This window comes from Fusarium fujikuroi, chromosome FFUJ_chr04 (genome assembly GCF_900079805.1).
Source record: "Fusarium fujikuroi IMI 58289 draft genome, chromosome FFUJ_chr04".
NCBI classification, from domain to species: domain Eukaryota; kingdom Fungi; phylum Ascomycota; class Sordariomycetes; order Hypocreales; family Nectriaceae; genus Fusarium; species Fusarium fujikuroi.
Window position 1 is genome coordinate 634,695 of NC_036625.1, and position 22,457 is coordinate 657,151.

The 22,457-nt window shown below is 49.4% G+C and overlaps 3 protein-coding genes; 1 reads left to right on the forward strand and 2 right to left on the reverse strand.

Moving 5' to 3' along the window:
* Positions 1-2,600: 2,600 nt before the first annotated feature.
* On the reverse strand, positions 2,601-4,164 carry FFUJ_13187 (uncharacterized protein; the record flags this gene model as incomplete). XM_023575841.1 has 2 exons in its annotated part: positions 2,601-3,064; positions 3,141-4,164. 2 exons carry the CDS (start codon positions 4,162-4,164, stop codon positions 2,601-2,603), a joined length of 1,488 nt encoding a protein of 495 aa, XP_023429091.1.
* A 5,548-nt stretch (positions 4,165-9,712) lies between these two features.
* Positions 9,713-10,159, forward strand: FFUJ_13188 (uncharacterized protein; the record flags this gene model as incomplete). The annotated part of the gene is made up of 1 exon (XM_023575842.1): positions 9,713-10,159. The coding sequence occupies one exon, from the start codon at positions 9,713-9,715 to the stop codon at positions 10,157-10,159; it is 447 nt and encodes a 148-aa protein (XP_023429092.1).
* A 4,126-nt stretch (positions 10,160-14,285) lies between these two features.
* On the reverse strand, positions 14,286-22,171 carry FFUJ_13189 (related to histidine kinase tcsA protein; the record flags this gene model as incomplete). XM_023575843.1 has 4 exons in its annotated part: positions 14,286-14,936; positions 14,981-19,569; positions 19,622-21,945; positions 22,041-22,171. The coding sequence occupies 4 exons, from the start codon at positions 22,169-22,171 to the stop codon at positions 14,286-14,288; spliced, it is 7,695 nt and encodes a 2,564-aa protein (XP_023429093.1).
* Positions 22,172-22,457: the final 286 nt, after the last annotated feature.

The window sequence follows — 22,457 nt, forward strand, 5'->3', positions numbered from 1 at the left end:
ACTGCCATGACTCAAGCCCAACGAGGGCATTTTTCTTTGTCCTTTGGCCTCCTTTCTCTTTGTACATGCGAAGCTGTATCACGATACCCTCCAAGGTGTTTTCCTGTTTTGCGTTGCGTTGCTGATACCCCCTTCATGCTTCGGCCTCTGAGGGACCACATGCCTAAACGAGGCCATTCTTTTCTTTGTATTCGTTCATGAGAGCGTCATGGATTCAGAAGAAGGATGGGAGTTTTCCCCTTTTGATGGTTGATAGCGTTTGGAGCCACGGAACCTAATCTTATATACCCCTCCTGGCATCACTTTGTTTTGCTGTCTTGCTTCCAGGGTTGTTTTGACGAGGCTTGGGAAATACGGCGTGGATTGCACTTTAATGTACACGACGAGGAAAAAGAGATGGCAAAAGATATAGAATAAGGAGAGCCGAGAGATAAATCAAGGATCGAGCGCCATGTTAGGTTATTAGCCTCGAAGTTAATGTATGACTATGGTATCATTGAATCCATTCCCAGCTTTGCCTCGCTTGTTTGGTCAGATTCATGTAACCCTCTCAGCCTTAGCTAACTGTGGCTTGATCAGATCATGCTTTGTGTGACAGAATATGGTGACATGGCTCCAGTCGTACACAAGACGGTAACATCAAGGTATAACAGTAACTGTTAAGTCGTAGTTGGGTGCATTTGGCCCCTCCCAACAAACCCCAGCAAAGTTTGTTTTCTCCAGGTATCCGTAGTTACTCGGATCTCTGTGATTTCGTCAGCCTCAATGTCTGAAGCTGTCATTCTCTTCTGTCCATCTATCCACCCCCGTTGCTTTTCTCGGCAGAGCAGTCTGTGCCCCTCCACCTCGACCGTGCTGATTGCCTCTTTGGGCATGGGTCTCCGACCCCCCCCGGAGCTCCGGTGCGGGGGAGCCGGCCATGAGGTCGGGAGCGGCTCGCCAACGCGAAGACAAGCGACCAACGTCGATTGTGGGATCACTGTCCATAATACAGCTAAGTTGAGTTATTGATATTTAAATTTGTTGGGATTGATCCATTGAGCTATGTAGCCGTAAAGCAGCCAACAACATTCGCTTACTCCCTGTCCTTATTTCTGGTACTATTGAAGATTTAAATAAAAAAAAACAGAATTGAGTTTGACCCTAGCTTCGATGTAACCAACCTGGCGATAAGTCGATGGGCTATAGCATGAGCCGAATAAGGGAATGACGCGAGATAATAGCTTCTCGAGAGGATCCTACTCTGGTCCTCATGCCTTTCTGCTGATTGCTTCCAAACTTCTTTCAATATCACGCACAGACGGCCGAGTTTACCCCTTCAAGACACCCCCACACAAGCCACACATGCGTGATGAGAGCTGAAATAAGCATGGCATGAATTTTCTGTGAACTTTTGAAAAGCACAAGGCACAGTAGCATAGTGGCTTACATGCAGAAGACCCGGTTTGTTCTTGTAGAGCTCCTCCATAAGTCCTTTCCTCTTCTGGTAAGTCAGATATACTGTGGCTTTTTCGTATTCTCGACTCCCCTCTCCCTCTCTCTCTTTCGATTGAAGACTTCTCTGAAGTTCAACGACATGGTTGGCTTTGGGTCGCAGCCCAGGTAGCATCTAGACTTTTTGAGGATTAGACCTGAGCAGACCCCTGATTTACGAGAATACAAGTTTCGATTCCTGGGTCTCTGATGCAGCTTGGAGCTCATTAGCATAAGCTATGTGCTGCTAGTGCTATGGGCGTTCAGTATCCGCAACTCTGTTTTGAGGCGTTCCTGGGACTACTTTGAGAAATAGGCTGTGAGGCTTCTAATAGATTGAGGCTGCTCTTTTTGTATGGGCCGAAGCCACTTAAAACGTGGCTTAACATTCAAAATAAACAACAGCGAGAGTGTTCTCCATTCCTCGATCTGCGACAATTGTTGTTCATTTCGCTCCGAGTCTGTTTGATGAAGCTCAAATTGACTTGACTTCCTTGAGAATGTCAGTTATGCATTGCCTGAAGCTGCGAAACTTCATCCTCCTCAATCTAAGTCCAAAGGGTGTCTATAGCCGTCCATAGAACAAGTAATATTCCCATTTTCTCCCTTTCCTTCGTCTCATCGAGCCCGAGCCCGCTATAACCAATGCTGTTCCTTAATGTCTTCGACTCATTGAACCGAAAATCAAAGTCAAAAACTCCATTTTGTACCGTGCACCCAACCTTTAGCCAAATCCTTGCCCTCTCCAGTGCAGCTCAACGAGACGTATATTTAACACAAAATGGCGCGCAAACTTCTAAAAGACTAACGTAAAGCCAAGGGACCAACTTCGATGAGTCTGAGTCCGAAAAAACTTTTAGTAGTAACCATGAGAGAATGCCACTCAACTGGTCTGATGCATATTTTGTTTCGGTAGGTAGGTGGTACAGAGCATTGATTCGGGTATGCCTACTAACAAGCCAGGGATAGTTGATCAATCCGGCCGGGCAAATTACTCTTTCATGTTTGTGTGTGATTTGTGGATTATCGTAAATTAAATAGCAGCCACGCTTAGACATAAAATGACTGACATGTGGCGCATAAGCGTGAGAGCCGATCGACAAAACCGCGTCTAGGGTGCAATATCATCAACCGCCTTGTCTGTCCCCTGAATCTTCTCGCGATTTTGAGGTTTCCTCGATGCTTCGATGCGGCTTTAAATCTCCAGGTGATGGCTGCTTGTAGCGGCTTTCTCGCTCTTCGCTCAGGCGACGGGGCCCAGGATACCGTGTGCTAGGCGGTGGCTCTTCTGACAATATAGCTGATACCGACTGTTTGTTCTCGCTACCCGGTCTTTCTTGCGAGGGCATGGGCGTGGAGGCGCGTATCGGCGACATTCGGCGTAAAGGTCCGCCAAAACTCTCTCTGCGAGACCGTCCTGGCCCGACCACTCTAAAGGGTGACATGTCACTTCTTTGTCGTGAATGACCACGTCGTGATCCACGAAAAGCTGCGCTCGACGAGCTGCTTTGACTAAGAGGCGGAGGTGATCGATGTCGCTGCTCACTGCGGGTTGGGGAAGGCGCATGATCGCCCTGTTGCCTTGCGCTTTCTGGGAGTTTCCCCTATGATCACAGAAGCTATGTCAGTTCACAGAGAGTCTCTCTTTCTCTTGGTCTTGGACGAACCAGAAGGACTTCCGGGTCGGTTCGAGCTTCCGCTAGCTTGCGATGTCGGTGGCTGCCAGTGGTGAAAGTATATCGAAGGACTCGACTGGGCTTCTTGCTGCTGTTGTTGCTGCATATGCGGATGCTGATGTGAGTGCATCGGGGGAGGAACGTGTGCGGGCTGTGGCACGTTGGTGTTGATGCTCGGTAATGTCGATATGCCCATGGGTCGTCCTATAGCACCACTCACTGTCTGGCCTCGAGGCCTTGATGGTGATGCCGGATACGCATATCCGGCTGCTGGGGTCGACGCAGATGGAATGCCCGGGTGCTGTGCATGGGTATGCGACAGTGTTTGAGGTTCTCGCTGGTGTTCGGGTGACACAGGCCACTGTGCAGGCATAATCTGGGCACGGGGAGGAGCCTGCCCAGGGGGCATAAACTGCTGAGCCCATTCCAAGGCAGCTTGTGGCGCGACTCCTCCGCTACCCATGCCCGCAAACACCAAAGGAACCATGGGAGGAGGTATACCTGCCTGAAGCGACGTCCGCAGCATATCCATTTCAACTTTGCGCTGCTCTAGACGCAAGCTCTCCTGCCTCGTCCGCTCTTCCTCCTGCTTTCTCTTATCCTCTTCCGCCCTCGCCTGTAGCCAATGCCTCATGGATTCCTCTGCCCCTTGCCATTGCTGAGGTGGAGCAGGTAGTTGGCCCCATGAATCTCTCTGCTGGTGACCAGGAGGGCCCAAGGATGGCTGTGGCGGAGGCGGAGGAGGCGGATGGGGTGGAAGATGTGTAGATGGAGGAGCACCAGCCACTGGGGGCTGCTGGGGAGGAAGAGTCATGGCCGCCGGCGGAGGCAGGCCACGATGAGGAGCCGACATGGGCTGTGATGGTGGACTATGTCCCCGATAGGCGATAGGCAGAGAATTGCTTGCTGGTTCTCGATATATCAAGGGGGGAGAAGGTCGAGAGGTTGAAGGCGGAGTCGGGAGATCATGGACGGACTTGTAGCCGTAAGTTGGTGGCTGCTTGACGGTAAGCATCGTTGTATGGTAGCTGGGCTACGCCAGTGGGGACATGTGTACGGCAAGAGTAAATGAAGGCGCATGTATTGTTGGGAGGCTGGGGCTTGCTGCAATTGACTTTTTCCTTTTATACAGATAAGAAACAGTTGACTGGGTGCTGGGCAGGGGAGGTGGGCAACGATGTTATACAACAAGATTGCACTCCACGCTTGAAGATCTGGGTAGCTCTGGCAGTACGATTCAGCCAGATCAAGTGATCAAGCAAATCAGTGAGCATGGAAAGGGAAGGACTGCCGAAAAAAATATTGTTGTTTGGGCTGCAACTGTCTCGTGGTTCCTCTAATGCAAGTCTCCAACTGGGGACTGGAGGTATACGAGGGAGAAGAAACAGACGACAAGAATATAAAGCAAGTGATATCAAAGAAGGAAGAAGAGGGGAACAGAAAGAAGCGGCGTACAATTTGGGTTGTGGATGTGCAAGCTTTGTATAAGATGGCCAGAGGTGACAGGCGGCGAGCTGGAGATGTCGGCCAGCTCCAGAGTTGTGGCGGTCGAGGTGAGCGGGGCTGATGAAACCAGTTGACAAGCAGGCCAAGTTCATTTGGAACCAGTCATGGATGGCTCTTCCACATAGCACACATGGGGGGCACACGCAGAAAAGAGCTGTCAACGAGTGCTAGTTAGTAGGAAGCTTGTGTGAGAAGTGGAGAAGATCCAAGGCTGACAAGAGACGACTAGAGGCCAACGTTGAACCGATGTGAATGGATTGGGCCGAGATGAAGGACAGAAGGCCCAGAAATGGAAAATTCCGCAGTGAAGGGGAAAACTGAGAGAGATTGGAGCTTTAAGCTCAGCGAAGTTGTCGTAAACGACGGAGTGGTGAGTAAAGATGCATCAAAGGATAACAGCTCAAGACGCAGGTACCAGCCAGCGTGGTGTATTGTCCTGTGAATCACTCTTGTTATTCACAACTGAACGGATACGTCTAGGTTCGTGTTGACATCGATGATTGAGTCTCCAAGAAGAGCCGTCCTGTGAGTTGATAAAAAGGAATGTGTCGAACAGTACCCTCAATCAAGGATATATTTCGTCCTGTTCTGTGTTGTTGGTCGTCCTGTTCGAGCTAGCTTACCACTGACAAGTGAGGCAAATGAGACGAGGTAGCTTGCAAACTTCAAGGAGCTATAGCACGAGACCAACGGCTTCAGGGACCAAGGTTTTTTAATGAACGAATAGGAGGGAAGCTCAAAAAATAGAAAGAGGAGAAAATAGTCGATGATCCTCGATAGAAGATGGAGGAGAGAAAGGAAAGAGAGAGAAAAAAGAGGGCTGAGCAGCTCGAGTGAGCTTCGGCATGAGTGGAGAGGAAGAGTGAGTGGTGGAAAGTGAAAGTACACGCACACGCCCGCACACGCCCACCCGCTTGCTTATACGCACATCATCAAGCGCCGGCCGCCGAGTCGCTCTCTGCCGGTCCGCATCTTGACGCATCGGGGTCGTAATTTAACAGTCAAAGACTGTTCAAGACAGAGTGGAAACGCTGCATTGTGGGAACTTGCCCTGAGCGAGCAGGGTATGCTCAAACTGACAAAATGATTAGGGATCAAAGGACAAGAGACTACGGCCAACAGCTTCAACGGCCATGGCATGCGCCAAAGCACAGGTTCAATCCTCCATCTGGCCAGAACAGTCAGGCATTAGACATGTAAGGCAAGGGATAGAGCCAATGTCGTTCCAGTAGAAAGAACGACTATCCTCTTGATCATCTTATCAAGTGCCAACATGGCAACCTTTGAAGTTAAGGATAAAAGCGTGTATCAGAAGAGATTTGACAGATTTCGGACACATGGTAGGTACAAGACAAAACACTAAAAAGGTAGTTAACCCAGAAAGCAGGGGTCGGTATTGTAGGGGCAGTGGCAGAGGTAGACCGAAGAAGTGGCTGAGGGGTCCAGGGCTGGGATGATTGCTGCCATGGAGATAGAAAACCCAGACAGTCCCATCGAATTGAACGTGCGTCGTACATGCTTCTGGGGTTTCGAGTAGCCAACAAGAAGACAGGATGGAGGGACCAAAAAGGGTACAAGTTTGGGATGAATAGATCATAAGAAGTGGAGTGAGTGGCATCGGGAACCAGGGAGGGGCGTGCACAACACGGTGAAAGAGGTGTGTAGATTGCGGTGCGAGAAGCAATAGAAGAACTACTTCATCAACACATATCCAGATATAACATCGGTATGTGGTAGATAGATGTAAGTTATTAGTCCAAACCCAGTGGACTGTTCTCTCCTCTCCTTTCTTCTCTTTTCCTCCCTTTTGTTTTCGTTGATTGATGTTCTCGAAGACCATGCTGAAGATCAATAAGGCACAAGATGCTGCAGACATTCTTACCCAAGGACTCTTGTTAATAAGCTTTCTTTGTACCGACTGACTCTGCGCCTTACCCCAGGCTGCGACTACGAGCTAATGACACGAGCGCCGAGGCAAAGTGTCTGAGCCGCTGCAGCCTCTGAGCCTCCTGTCCAAACAAGGCTCTCAGCCTTGATATGATACGCGGGCGGGCTGGCAAGACATGTTGTCTCGAATCCGGTAGTTGGGCGGTAATTAGAAAGCCATCAATCGTGTAGTTGGATGGAAGGGTGGACTGGTGGAAGCCCCACGAGTGGCTTGATAGGGACCTGAAATGTACATACGCCAGACACTTGTGGCAGGAAAACAATAATTTGGATGTTGGTTTTTAGCGCCTCAGCTTAATTCAATGCAGTTAGGTTAATGATAGGGCGTGCAGAGCTTGATCAAATACGTACTTTGGCTACCAAGCTTTCCTCAATCTTCGTATTCCCTGTCTTGCGATTGCTTGTGATTTTTGCGTCGCCTTTGTCTTGGCTGTAGTATAAGTTCGAAACAGGTCACGTTGAGTAAGTCAGGTCGTAATGCAGCTTCTGTATTGGATGTAAACAATGGGTTTCGAATGATATGGTGCAATCGAAGTCGTGGGCCCTGTTTGAAATGAAGCTTCAGACTCAAGCCGTTCGTGTGTCACAAGGATGCGACTCTAATCAAGGCACAGGAAGTGGATGAAAGTATGGATCGAATTTTGAAAATACCTACCCAGGCTGCCAGGCTAGAAATCTCGAGTAAAAGCTGTTGCACAAAGCGCGGTTCCCGTTCTAGCCGGGTTTGAGCCGCTCTCTGGTAAAGAACTAGGCTCGAATACCTGTGGCTTGTGATCTATTGTTTCGGGTGTGACGGGGGGGCACTACATGGATAGAAGGGTCGAAGAATTGCGAAGGTCATTGAAGTCTTCCACGAAATAGCGTTTTCCTTCGTCTAAAGCAACTCGGTTCCTCTCTTTCCCTACCATACCTAGGTAGGTACTTGATATAATGTAAGTCCCCCAAGACAGGCAGTAGATACCATGCATGAGCCTGGACGTGACTAGGCTCCTACTGCATTTGGCTGCTACCCGCATCTCGCTTCTGCAAGGACCTCATATCATCTTCTGCTGAGATGAACCAACTTCGGCAGGTATTCGTACATATTTGTAGAGCCTTGGCAGAGAAAGGTCGTGAAAGGTAAGGGAAAGAGAAGCTGGCAGTTGAGCCCCGAGCCACCCTGGCAATAGCCCTGGGTTCTGGGCTTTGCCTAGGTCTAGGCCAAGATGCCTTGCAATTAGCTTGTGACCGAGTTCCTTCAGCCGCTCCTTCCGACCTCATGTGGCGCTGAGTTTGAACAAGCTAGGTAGGAGGTAGGTAGGTATTACTTTTGTGTGTGGGCTTGCTTACATCCACCAAAGACGTCCCCCTTCATGTCGCGGTTCCGCGTTTCATCTTTGCAAATCTCCATCCTGCCAACCCACTTTACCGAAGTTACAGGGAGATATTCTATGTACATATATTTTCCCACCTGCTGACGATTACGCATGAAGGGAAGTTGGCCAAGACGAGGCATTGTCAGACACTAGTCTCCGATCATGAAATGTCCGATCCTATCACAAGTCAATGACTGTATAACGGGTAGCTGGTGCTCACGATGTCCAGTAGCAGCCCAGCATCACATTTCGTCATCATAAAACCGTCTCAAGCTGTTGCAGATCTAGTCTGTTCCCAAACATACTCATACCAAAGGGCCAGATGTCAGAGTAACCCACGGAGGCTACCAGGCCTGCTTGCCTTAGTAGTCAGCCTTTCCAGGATCAGGGCCAACAATGATGCCCAGGTTTGGTCATGATGCATTGGTCGAGAAAATTTGGCACCCTCTTTCTAGTCGATCCAATCTAATACCCAACCCTTCTGCAGGACCTCTCGCCGCCTGGTAGTAATACAGATTAGCGTTGCTCAAGGCTCACCAAAGTGATGGGCGGGGTCTTCCCCCAAAATTCATCCTTGAAGGCTTGAACCTGTCGCCACGCAGCCACACTTGCCAGGTCCGTCGTCAAAAGCACGTTGCAGCATGACCTTCTCGTGGTGGTGGTTCACTAGGCCATTTGAAGATTCTCTCTGCAGCTTTAGTCGAAGGCCAAGCTACCCACCTATGTATTGGGTAGCATAAGAACGGCCAGTGGGACACTCCCTCCTGACCAGGCGTATACTGCTGTGTGCCGGCAGATTCGTCTAGTTCACAAGGATTCAGCAGCTTTACAAGCCCACAACTCGAGACTGATCTCGTTCGACGTAGGAAAGGAAACGGGAAGCTTCTTTGAGTTAGGTAGCCAGAACCCATCCAAGCAATCGTTCATCAACCCTATGGGCAAAGATGAGCAAGCTCAGGCGAGCGGTACCCCACCCTTTGAGAAAGCCCCACCCTCTCGAAAACCGTTACCACACCTTGTTGTGCGCCGTTAGATATCGGAAATGCGCCACGATCCAGGTCAAGGTTCTGACCTGGGTACGCGGATAAAAGATTGTTGATCAGTCCCTCAAAATTCGAATTCGTTTGTTGGGCTAGCTCAGGATCAACCACCCATTCCCTCTCAACCATGGTTAACTTATGAAAACAGATGTTTACATGGCAGCAGCCAGGATATGGCTTTATGCACACAACAAGGCGTACGGGACCCAGGCCATATGAGGTTATCGGACCCTCGACATCCTCAGATGCGATGAAAAGAGCAAAATACGTAGATAATAGAGTTCATTTTTATTTCGACCTTACAGGTATAGTTTCTTGTACCTGTCTTAGCTGCCTCTAAGCGCGCTTCCTTATATTGTTCTATTTGTTTCGCGTAGAGACATACAGGGCTTTCTGAAATCCATCCCTTACCTCTGCGGAATTGTAACTAGTACTTGGAAGCGAGTCACCTGCAAGGGACGATTTCACCTGGGAAGAGATTCAAGAATCTTGGAGTGAATGCAGCGATATTTGCACAAACTTGGCTTCCAATTCGAATCTAGTCTGTCGCCGGTGGTAGTTCTGAGTTGAGCCAAGTTTCGAAAATTTGGTTGACGTTGATGTTAGCCCCATCTGTTGTGATGCCTATTCTTCACTAGCTTTGGCTTGTTGGGGATAATTCAGTGCCTGGGAGTCGTAGAAAGTTCCTGCACAAGTGCCACCATCATAGCATCCGATGCCCTCTCGAACATTCCGTCCGGTTTCTCTGCTTCACAACAGCTTTGTTGTACAAGGAGATCCATGGTCTCTCATACTGGACGAGTCGTACGAACTTTGCGCTCGGAGTACGAATCAGGTCAAGTACAAGGCCCAATTTGTCTTGCTTTACCAACTAGGTAATAAGCACGAACTGGAGGAATCAAGGCGCGATCAAATTCCCACCTTTCTGGGTTATTTTGACCCCTCTGTCCGCTATTGGGATATCGGATCAAATGACAGTATCGGTAGAGCGACGCTGTGTGAAGTACTTTCCTGGATCGAAAATTACATGACCTACAGGTTCGTAGAAGTCAGCATCAAAGATTATCTCACATCTCTGTTGGTTGCACTACTCATCTACATTGGCCTTAGTGATGATTCTATGCAAGCATCTTTTCCCGATGATTGCATAGTACGGAGATGAACGGGAGTACTATGGTACAACGTCTCCAGATCTACCTCGGACTGAGGTGGGAGCCAACATCTATGTAATGGAAGGTAAGGTAGGTGCATTAGTTAGTACTAGCTTGGAGGGAGTGTTCCTAGTGAGGCTCCTTGCAAATCTTGTACCAATGAACATCCGCTAGGGCATGCTCTCCCAGTTCCAAGGACTAGGGATCCCAGGACCATATCATGCTTTGTCCAATTAGAGAATAAGTTGGTCGGTCGGGCCCGAGACGCACCTGCAGCTTGGAAACCCCATGTCGAGAATGGACATCTGAAACACCAAGTCACACCCTGTCCCCTGTCCCTGCCCAGCTCCTTCTACGACATTCCCCTCATCTTTGTTGTTTTGGTGGAAGTTTTTCCAAACTGGGCATTTCCTCCCATTTTCATCTCGTCCAACGACTTCCTTGCTTGACTGCACTCTCATCTCGTCATCTACCCTCTATCCCTGGCTTCCTGTCCCACACTTTGTCATCTCACTTGGACTCGTGCATCATTATCCTTGTCTCCTGCAAGTCTGGATCCATCATCCTACAATGAACCACACATCAAACAGCAGCATTGATATGAGATGAATCATCTCCGTTTTGCATACTTTACCCAACAGAAACGGAACGACTTAACTGGTCGCATGCACGTCTCAACCTTGTCTTAGGTTTGCCCGCCTGTAGTTTGAACGACATAATGGATGTTGCCTCCGATGCACCACAGCACCTGATATCATCTGCGCAAATCTCTGAGCCCGAGTTTAAATGAATCAAGCGACTAAGTTGCCACACTAGCCGTTTACACATGTCATCTACTAGCAAAGCTGTTCAGAGCCTCAGCCGCAACTTGAGGGCATCCATGCATACATTGTCAACAGATGCACTGATCCCTTTGTGGTTCTCCAATTTGCAATCCTGGTCTCGCTCGTTACCTACGCCTACCAACTTGACTCAAGCTTATGATGTGCTCGTTCACATATGGAATACACATGCGTGTGAAAGGAACTGGTGCTTTTTGCCGCACCATGTCAGCTGTAGGGACAGGGGCCTGCCTCAATCAACTTCTACTATGTATGTCCGTCTTCATCTGGTGGCTTGTTGAATAGCTCAATTACATCTAGACGCTTGTCTGTCTGATGCTAATGAACGTGGACGTGATTTATCATGGAGTTTCCTTAACAACTAAGGAAGGAGATTGACTTTCAAATCTTTTTTTCCCTGATCACAAGTACCGTATGCCTATTGACGGGCCACGATTACCTGCTCTACTGTTCATTGTGCCTTGCTTTACGGACTACTCCGTACTGCACATCAAGCAACTCAATTTCGCAGATCCTTTACTAATTAGTCGCAGCCCAGGATTTGCGACAGGGCTCGCTCAGGCACAATGGCCTATCTTGGTAGGCTCGTTTGATTTGCTGCCACCCATGAAGCTGGAGGTTCTTGTTTGCCTGTATGAGCTGATGGATCGGCAGCTAGCCTTTAAGCGACTTTCCCACCCACCCTCGTGGTCGGCCCAATCCGATGATACCCTTGTAGTTTTTGGATCTAAGCTATCCCGATCCATGTGCGGGTCTGGTCTAGACGGGACTCACCTCGAATCCAGTGCCATGCATCCTTTTTAAACGCCCTGCCTTACCTATCTAGTCAAGGGGTAACTTATGGAGACGTGTCAGATAATTCCGCTTTGCCCAACACAAACCAATGGTCACCTTGTTGTTGGTTGACTGACATGACTGAGTCCAAAGCCTGCACTTGTGATCACGTCCACATACTCACAATCTTCGAGTAAATTGACAGACTCGGTTTCGGGTAACTAAATTAGGATACGAAACTCGGCTTTGTTTTGCGGGAACCCACCGCTATAATGTCTGTGTACCTATCTGGCTTCCGAGATTTTTCTGGTGATCGGCTACTTGCACCCAGGCACCGTTACACTACTGGCCATTGCGGTCTAGCTGTAGAGTATCTACCCTGTATGAAGTACCGAATCGACTTCAAAAACTTCCGCATCAAACAAGAAATGGCCATGGTCGATCACTAGGCTACCGGACGTGTCGATAAGTAAATGATTCGATAACCCACATCTCAACCTCAAGCCCTTGATTATTCGGGCGATCAAGATCAGCGAAGTGATTCCCCTGCTAGCGCCCCCCGTCCCATCTGACATGTGTCTGTCGTGCCAGAACCCACGAGCCCCAAGATTTAAGGCAAGCCATTGTGTAGGGATCGACACCAGAGGCTGCACTGGATGCCAGAGAGTATCCTTCTCTGTTTGGTAGTTCGGAATTGATGAAAACCTACCCGCCCTGACTGAAAAGGCCGGCTTCCGTACATACCAGAACCTGCAACACGACTAGATCACTCCGACTTCAACTACGTGGCGAGAGATCTTATTTGCCCGTCTGAGCTCCTTTGTCTCTGTCGATCATCTTCCTCCATTGATATCACCCAAATACGAGATGCTGTTTCTAGATGTTGACTTCAGTCTGGCTTGCTGGCCTAGCAACAAATAATCAAGGAACAAGGACGCGTATCTGTTAGTCCACGGACCACAGCTACTCTCGGTACGTATGCTCCCTTGCCTCCCAGCTGCTATACCTGGTCGTTCCGAGTTCCAAATTTTTATTACATAGAAAGGATAGTGATATTAGATCATGAGACCTCGTCTTCATGTACCAACAGCTTCAAGGCTCGGACTGAACTATGACGAAAACAACATGAGGGGAAAATTGCGCATGGTTCCCAGAGACAAAAGGCAGCAATGTTGCCACGACTGGTTTTTCTTCCTGCTGCAACCCAAATCAGGTCCTGAACTGGCTTAACTCTCAGTGGGCTTGCACATTGCCAGCTGAGAACCCCTTCCCCTCCACAGTGACATCTGCATGTATTTACGCGAGATCGAATCCTTGAGCCAAGGTTCATCATTGACCAACCAGACAAGCCGGGATCTGCAATTGATCGAGAATTGATCGGTTGGTCAGCTTACACGTCAACTCCTTTTCCGCTTCTCCACCCCGTCACCCTCGCCACTTGTTGTGACGGTATGTGTGGCTATCATCCCGTCGACACATGCAGTCAGGCCGTAGGGTCTGACCTATCTTGAATAGATGTCGTCGGAGACTCGTCTCATCTAAGTTAAGTTAATCTCGGACACCAATGCGTTGTTTGTCGCCAACGGCCGCTAGCGTGAGTCCCCCATGTGGCTCCTCACCTCCATCTTACCCTTTCCTCCATGTTGATCATATCCATTTATGGCCATGGTTATTAAGCTTGGTTCCTCGGATTCACTACACCCTTCAATCCTTATGGTGTCAAGCTTCGGCGAACTAACGTGGAGCTTTGTTCGAGGTAAACCGAAGGGCACTGTATGCTATCACTGTGTATCCGTCAACCAAATTACAGTTCCTTAGAGCTCAGAAGGTGTATAAAATTTCATTGTCAGGGACCCTCACAACGTTCTGTATCTGTAATGCTAAACTCTCACAAACCATATCATGCTAGTTCAACTGTACTGTGGCATATTCTCTGTTCTTTTTGGCGCTCTGGTCCCCAAACAGTGGACCATGCTATCTATGCTGAGTCGATGATTTCCGCGAGAATAGGATAAAGCAAAAACGAGGTATCTTGCAGGGTTCCAAACAGCCCACCACATAACATTTACCCCCTTAGCCATCAAGAATCGAATGCCCTCGCTCACCTACGCCTCAACACAAGCCCCCATCCTCCTCGAATGCTCCTCGCTGAAGTAAAAACAATTACACAAAATTTAGATCATGCCCAATAGCATGAAGGTTGTGAGGCGGGAGAAAGCTCTTTTCGCCCACCCATATAGAATGTCTTTTTCTTTGTCCGCATAATCCACCAAATCCATGAACATCAAGTTCCGCTCCACCAGTCATCCTCAATAGTCCCTACCATATTCCGAACACAACCATAAATTCATTTCATCCATTGGTGCTCCCTTCGCCATGTTGGAAATATAGGTCCATAAAATAGGTCAGGCCGGGTGCCGTAGATAATTATGTTGGGATTCAGAGCCTGCAAGAATCGTGCCTCACCAGAAAAGTGATGAGGCTTTGCCTGACGTCGTCAAGCAAAGATGTCTTGATTATCCTAATGAGGGAAAATTCGATCCTTCAATGATGAGGCAGAGGACGTCAGGCTACTGCGTTTGCTAGAATCTTTCCCAGAACTGCAAGAGTTGTTCTCCGCTTTTTGGCTCTCTTCAACAAGATTCGTCGTGCTCTGCCGTTGTGGTTTTTTGAGAACACCTCGCGACTTGTCGTTATATACGTTGCTAAGCGATGGTCGCTCACTGTTTGACTCGCTGTTGCGGCGATTTTTGACAAGCTTTCGAGGCAGTCGCTTCTGTGACTGGGAGGTTGAGCTGTCTGCGATTGATGCCGTGTCTACAGACCGATCATCACTTGAAACGCGGCCAAGGCCAGAGGTATGGATCGAGTGAGGTGAACTGCCACGAATGGCTAGTGGCGATGGCTCTTGTTCTCTGTTGAAGACAGGGCTGTCTTGTGCTTGTAGAGCCGTCTGGTCAACTGGTTGGTTGAACACGACTTCTTCCTGCATCGGATCAAGAGACATGTTGGCCAATCCCTTTGTTGCCACACTCGTTTTAACTACAGGAGATGGAAGAGTAAACGATGAGTTAGATCTGTGAGTAGCGACTCCGGGTTGCGTGTGGGGGCTAGGCGTGGATGATGAGTCGTGTTGCACTGAGGGAGAAGATTCTGGTTTTGGCGGTGGGTGCTGCGTCATGTCAGTGAAATTCCTGCAACACCGGATTCCCTTACCTCAACGCTGAGATATGCGTCGAGCTTCTTTTTCAGAATCTCTGATCTAACTGGCTTGGCGAGATAGTCATTCATACCAGCAGCCAAGCACTTCTCCCTATCGCCTTGGATAGCAGAAGCGGTCATGGCAATGACCAAAATAGTGCGCACTGCATCGAGAGAGTCCTTCCGGATTAGCTTTGTCGCCTCATAACCGTCAAGAACCGGCATCTGGACGTCCATCAAGACAACGTGATACGGTTTGCCCTCTTTGGCCTTTTGCCGGAGCCCTTCCACAGCCTTGAGGCCGTTGTCGTATGCAACAACGCCCTTGTAACCCAATCTCTGCACGTATTGTATAGCGATCTTTTGGTTGATGGGGTTGTCCTCAGCAACACAGATGCGGATCTCATCCTTGGGTACCTTAGACAAGTCCAGATAAGGGTTTGGCGATTCTGCCCTCTCCACAGGTGAAGTTGCTGCGTAGTATCGGTCGACAGATGGCGTGGTTTTGGTCTGCGCGTCTCCTGCAGCAACATCAGGCTTGGCCTTCTCAAACGTGACAGTAAACCAAGCAGTCGTGCCCACATTCTCTTCACTCTCGAGCCGAATCTTGCCCTTCATCATCGTCTCAATGAGAGACTTGCAGATGCTGAGACCGAGACCGCTTCCGCCGTATTTTCTCGCTGTGCTAGCATCCGCTTGGCTGAAGGGTTGGAACAGTTTGGCCAATTGCTGAGGAGGAATACCGATGCCAGTATCTCGAACCCAGAAAGTGAGGGTGGCGTGCTCCTTTGTCTCCTTGTCCAGTCGAGCACCAATAGTGATCGAACCATCTTCGGTGAACTTCAGACTGTTTCCAATGAGATTGCCCAAAACCTGGTGTAAACGGATAGGGTCGCCGTAGATTAGCATGGGCGGTAAGTTGATGTTTTGTACGATCTTGACATTCTTCTTGGACGTCTTCTCACGATTGCTGTAAGAGACAGCCCGGACGACTTCGCGGACCATATCTTCGGGGTTGAAGGCAATGATGTACAACTTCATCTTGTCTGCCTCCATCTTGGAGAAGTCCAATATGTCATTGATCACCGTCAATAGCAGATCAGCGGAAACTCGAATCGAGTCGGCCATCTCGAGCTGATCCTTGTTCAGATCACTGTCGCGAAGAAGCTCCGAGTTGCCGATTACGCCATTGAGAGGAGTGCGAAGTTCGTGCGACACATTGGCCAAGAAGATGGATTTCGCCTTCGCCGCTTCCTCCGCAAGCTTGACATTTCGCTTGGCTTCCGCTTCCGCGTTCTTGGCCTTTGTCTCTGCTTCAAGGGCTTTGGCAAGTGCGCGCTTCTGAACGGCTACCATAGAACGGTTTTCTGCTGATATTTTCTCAACATTCTTCATCGCAAGGGCGTTCGAGTAGCTAATGCCAATTTGGTTGACAAGAAGCTGCAGGACCGTCACGTTGCGATCTGTGAATGCGCCCGGTTCACCCTCCAGATAGAGCACGCCAAGCAGAGGTTTGTTGCCATGACAGATCGGAATCGCAATAATACTCTTGCCAACGGGGTTTCTCTGAAGCCAGGACTCGTTGACATTGCCGAATCTCTCATCAGATATCAGGTCAGGGACAAAAACTGACTCAAGGAAGCGGGTAGAGTAGAGAACAACATTCTCTGCAATAAGTGAGGTTCCTGATATAGGGATGCCCGGTATATGGGCGGAAGCTCCTTTCTCAGGATCACCACTCGCTGCTACACACCAAGTATTTATGTCGTTCTCTTGGACAACAATGGCAGCCAGCGTAGCTGAGCCACCACAAGTCTGTAAGATGACATCGCACATAGTCTTCAAAAGCTCGTCGACTTGCAGCATAGAAGAGATGACCTGTGACGAGACAAGAATGGCGTGCAGATCGATCATATCGAGAGCAGGCAGTCCCGCCCCGGGCTCGGCCTGAATGTTCATTGAGCCTCGCCATGCCCCTATGCGCTCGCCCTTGTTGAGGTCGGCCATGTTCATCGTGTTAGAAGGGATGCGTGCAAGATCTCCACCGTCCTCTGCCTCTCCAGTCCTGTATTGAACTGAGGTGGTATCAGCGACAAAGTCGGTTTGGACACCAGTATCGCAAGTACGGTAGTTTCTTGTAGGACCATGTAGCAACAGGCTGTGTTCCTCCTCGATGGCTTTTGAAACACCGAGAGCCCCCATCTGCCGGAATAAGCCAACTGCTTCAAGAAGTGCTGCTCGAGCTGACCGGCGCGCACTTCGTCGAATGAACATACCAGCCATAAGATAGTTACCAAGAGCTTCATCAAAAACGGAATTATGCTCAGCTGCATGATCCAATGCTTGCTCATAGTGCTGAATGGCATTCCCATGGTTCAGAGATAATTCCTCAACCTGTGCTTGCAGAAACTTCATCCAACTTAGGTAATTAATGTCGGAAACAGTGCACCACTCGTCCATCATCTTCACGTAGTGACGCAATTCCTTTATGACCTCTTCGACCTGCGAGGAGAAGTCTTCAGTTGGGGAGCAGGGGAGTTGGAGCTTTTGTAGCAGGTATCCAGCACGGGCGAGGCCGTGGAACAACAGTATCAACCTACTGTTGTGTGCTGACCAGAGCATACTAAGTTGATCAACGGCATGGCTTCCAATTTCCACGGCACGCTCATAATGTCCGTAAAGGAATAGGGGTATGATCTCGAAGCTCTCATAGAAGGTGACAGAGCGGTTGCTCTTACGGCTACAGCTGATCAGCCATTTCTTGTAGTTCTCCGCGTTATGTGTCTCGTCGTTCATGACTTCCAAGGCGTTGCGAGTGCGAGTCTTGCCCTGAAGAGCCCGGGAGAGCTGCCTGACAGCAATGAGTATTGAACCTCCTCTAGAATCAGCATACCAGTTGGGAATTTCCTCGCAGCCATATTGACAGAAGCCCTCGAGGTCTGAGCAGGCTTCTCCGCTGAAGAACTTGAAAACCGAGGACACGCCGTAGCTCATGATGGTTGATATCCTGTCACCAGCGACTGATGCATACTCTACGGCGTCCTCCATCTGAGCCGTAATCATGGGCATCGTCATGTGAACATGTCCGATACAAATTGAGTAGAGCATCAAACCACGTGCGAGAAAGAAGGGGTCCCGTGATTGGTAGAGCAACTCTTGGGACGTATTGCCAAGCTCTACCGCAAATTGTGTCATATTGAATCGGGACAATGCGATCATCGCAAGATAGAGGAATGCCATTCCGGACTGTGGATACGCGCCTCTTTCGAGATGCATCTCGACCATCATGAGAGTGAGATGATAGTACCGTAACCCGTCGCTCCACCAAGCAGCGCTGATGGTTTCGGCCAGCACGGCTCCGACAGGTGCGACACTAGGATCCTCTGCTTGCTTATAGTTGAGGAGTTCGCCACGTCCCATCGTTTGAATCTGGATTGATAAGCGCTCGAACTTCTCATCGCACTTTTTGAAGCTTGGCTCATCATCGACAGTGACCCCAAGGCCGACCAGGCAGTCTTTGAGTGAAACTAGAGCAGAAGCGGAATCACCACTCTGGGCGTATATTCTCGACTGCAAGACGTATGCTGGTGCTTTATCGAATGGCGATTTCCCATTCTTGAAAATAGTGTTGAGAATCTCGTTCGCCGCGGTATATTGGCCCATGTAAAGATAACACTCTGCTGCTCTGAGGTGGAGCTGCATTGTTTCATCGTAAGATACATCTTCTTTGCCGTCTGTCCAGGGGTCGTCCTGGAGGAGAGTAAGAGCAGTATTGTAATATTTTGCGGCTGTAGGCTTTGCACCGCTCTCTGCGGCGGCTTGAGCGCAGCTCGTCAACAGTTTGCGATATTGGTAACGATGTGAAATTCGTCTCTTGATGATGTCAACCGCTGCACAAATATGTGAGGCTGTATTGTCCAGCTGTTGGTTTTCGCCGCCATAGTATTTTTGAAGTGTCTGTGCAATAATGAAATGCATCTTCCGAGAGTTGCATTCCTGCAGGTCTGCTGAAGCATGAATGTATCGGTCATGGGCAAATCGAAATCGATCGTCGGTCTCACTGGGCACAATGATGTAGGCCTGTATGGCTGCTTGAAGACCAGCAATTGCCTCTCCTTGCGAATAGGTTTTGTGTGTAAACGTTGCACAACATGATCCCTTATCATCCTCATGGTAATCAAACTCACCCCCCATTAAATGACAGATGAGTTCAAAGGAGAATGAATTGCCGATAAGGGCAGCCCAAGCGAGAAGAGTTCGTGCTGCCGCAGGGAGCTCTGATAGCCGGTGTGTTATGAAGCCTGTATCAAGTATGTCGTAATCCTTCTCCCCTTGGAATTGCTCAAAAAGCCTGTCAAGGTCATAATGCCATTGGCTGTCTCTGTAATCGTACCAGATACACTTCTTCCGATGACAAGCACTCAGCATCTCTCGCATGTAGAATGGATTGCCAGCCGTCTTGGATTGCAACACCAACGCAAGAGGCAAGACTTCTTCCTTTGGCCGACAAAGTGTTGTCGAGACGTATTGAACTATGTCGTCTTCGGCCAAGGGTGATAATGTTATACGCGTGACCAAAGGACCGCCCGAACGAGGATACTCTGCTGGTAGCAATTAGTCGTCATTCATAGGACTAGAGCATCTATTAATACATACCTTCGCCTTCAGGGAGGTGGATCATGCTTTGAATCTTATCCCATGTGATTTCTTCCGTTCGGTAGGTCATGATGATGACCATTTTCATCCTCGAAGCGATGATTTGGGATATGAGCTCCATTGATTCATCGTCGGCAAAGTGAAGATCATCCAAGCAGAAACAGATGAACTTGTGTGCAGTGAACACGCGAAGTACATCTAGGAATATATTCATCAACCGCATTGTCTTGGTGGATGTACCCGTTCGAAGAAAGTCTGAAGATGATTGTGAAGCAACGCTGGGGTTCCTGGCAACTGGTTTGGGTGAACTTCCAGGAGATGACCCCCTTCGTTTCAACCCGGACTTTCCATTCCCTCTGATGGAGGCGAATTGAAGAGACGATGAGATCGAACGGCCTATTGATGCTTCTGGGGGGCCGAGAAGAAACTCCGGGAGGCCCAAGAGACGGTGCAACATTGGCCAGACGGGGCGAACGAACTGCTTGAGACCCTGATGAAAAGGAGTCTCCGTGTTCCTCTCACCCCAGACTTGCTTGAACAGGGACGAAAGCAGCTTAAGCAGAGGTCCAAATGCTGTTCTCCTTGCCGTGTCAAATTTCGCAGTGGCACAGTAGCCCCGCCGCCTAGCATCCGCCAGAACGCTCTGAACAAGACAGCTCTTTCCGAGACCCCCTGCACCCTCAATTGTGACAACCTCACAATGGTCGCGCCGTCTAAACTTGGCCGAGCCCAGCTGTCTTGACAGGCTGGACGCCGTCGATTCTACGACGCTGTGGCGATTTTGGGAATCGGGCCCTGAGCTATCGACAAGACTGCGTGTCTCAATTGAGATTGACTGGTGTCTTTCCCATGGTCTAGCAATTCTCGGAAGGGTCCCTGACGGTGAAGATGAAATTGTATCGCCAGACACCGTCTGGGTATCCGAAAATAAGGGGTTGAAGTTGGTCTTTGGTAGCTTAGGGTCGGAAGAAGCAGTGTGGGTAAAAGAACCGCTGCGATAGTTTGTGCCATCCACAGAGCTCGCCCCCTCGCTAGAAATGTCGTCAAAAGCGGCCATATCGTTTGACAAGGTTGAGCCGTCAGAGAACCGGTTCGTGTTTCCCTTCAAGTTCATGGCATGGCTTTTTGCGACGCGATCAATGACCTTATCTAATTCTGCTTGCTCTCGTTGGCGGCCGATCATGATTGCTGGAAGCATGAAGAACGATGATACGTCTTTGGTTCCAATCCTCCACTCCTTAAGTGCCAACCAATCCCCGTCACCGAGAAACTCCTGGACCTTGACCAAATCATGGCGAAGCCCGCTCGCCGAGTGATAACGGTCCTGGACATTCCTAGCCGTGCATCTTTGTATGATCCTTCCAACCACGTCGGGGATATCAAGCCTCACTGTAGAGACATTCGGTATCCTTCGACCAAGAACACCCTGTACGATGTCGAGGGGACTATCACCTTCGAAGACTGGCCTCTGAGTCAGTAGGGTCCAGAACAAAACGCCCAAAGAGTAAATGTCGGTCCGACTATCTGGCTCAGCAGGCATTCGTCCTGTCTGTTCAGGGCTTATATATAAGAGTTTGTTCTGTGCCCCGAGTTCTTTGGAAAGCGTTGACCATCCCGTGCTGGTCAGGCCGTGTTCGAACGAGCGAATCCCAGACCCAAAAGACATAACTTTGACCTGCCCAGTTTCGATATTGAAGTGAAACGCATCGCCTCGAATTTCGCCATGGATCATGCCAAGGTTGTGGTGAAGAAGCTCCAGACATTGAGTTGCACCTATAGCAAAATCTAGAAAATATTGTAGAGAAATTGGCGGGCGCAGTTCGGGTTCGTTCTTCCGTAATGAGCTGAATGTCTCTCCTTGTATGCGAGCTCTGTAGAAAGCTGGTCCCATGTCCAGTACTTCGAGTAGATAGTTGGGTCCAGGATGCTGGTATATAGAAACAACAACCTGTGCGCGATCACCAGGAAGGGGTTGTAGCCTAATCAAGTCGATAGGTTTTACAATGTGCTCCCCTGTCGGATCTGAAGTGGCAATTAAGGTTTTAGCTATGTGAAAAGCCCGCTCCTCTCGCAGGGCGTGATATGATAAACGAGCAACGACTGGTTCTTCGATATATGCGGCATCGCTTGGTATATTGGAGGACGATGAGGCCGGGGGCGTTATTACTTGAGTATCGTACCCGTCGATATTCGATATTTGGGCATAAGGTTCTGACGGCGATGGGCGGCCGGAATGTAGCCTCAGGGCGGATCCTGGGCTCGAGGCATTGTGAGAGCTCGAAGGCGAAGGCACCGACGACACCCACCGCGTGCCGATTACATGCCTAGACGTGGTCAGAGAATGAGATGAACATGGTGAAAGCCAGCTATAGTGCGAGGCCTGATGATGAAGGTTCGCGGAGTACAGCGGAGAATTTACCAGAAGTCGTATGAAGAATGGAAAGGCAGCTGGCTTTCATCCCAGGTATAACCAGCTATCTGACGAAGTCGCTCGTATATTCGAGGCGGGGGATCAAGAAGGTCGTCCGTAACGAGAGAAGCACCGTCCATGATGGTGCGCGAACGACGGCGCGCCTCGTGGATATCACAATCGATGTCAGTAGCAGATCAGAAAGACCAGGAGAAGCGATCGGCGGTGTTCAGTTCAATTAAAGTCTTAGGCTCATGCAAATGAAGCGCCCATCATCGGAGATATATCGGCCGTGGTTTCAACGTTGATGGCGCAGAGCAATGACTGTTATTTCAGTGTCGAAAGATGACAAGTGGAAAAGAGAGTCAGGCGCAGTAAGATTCGGCGTGCAAAAATAAATCAACGACAGGAAGGATATGGGATATT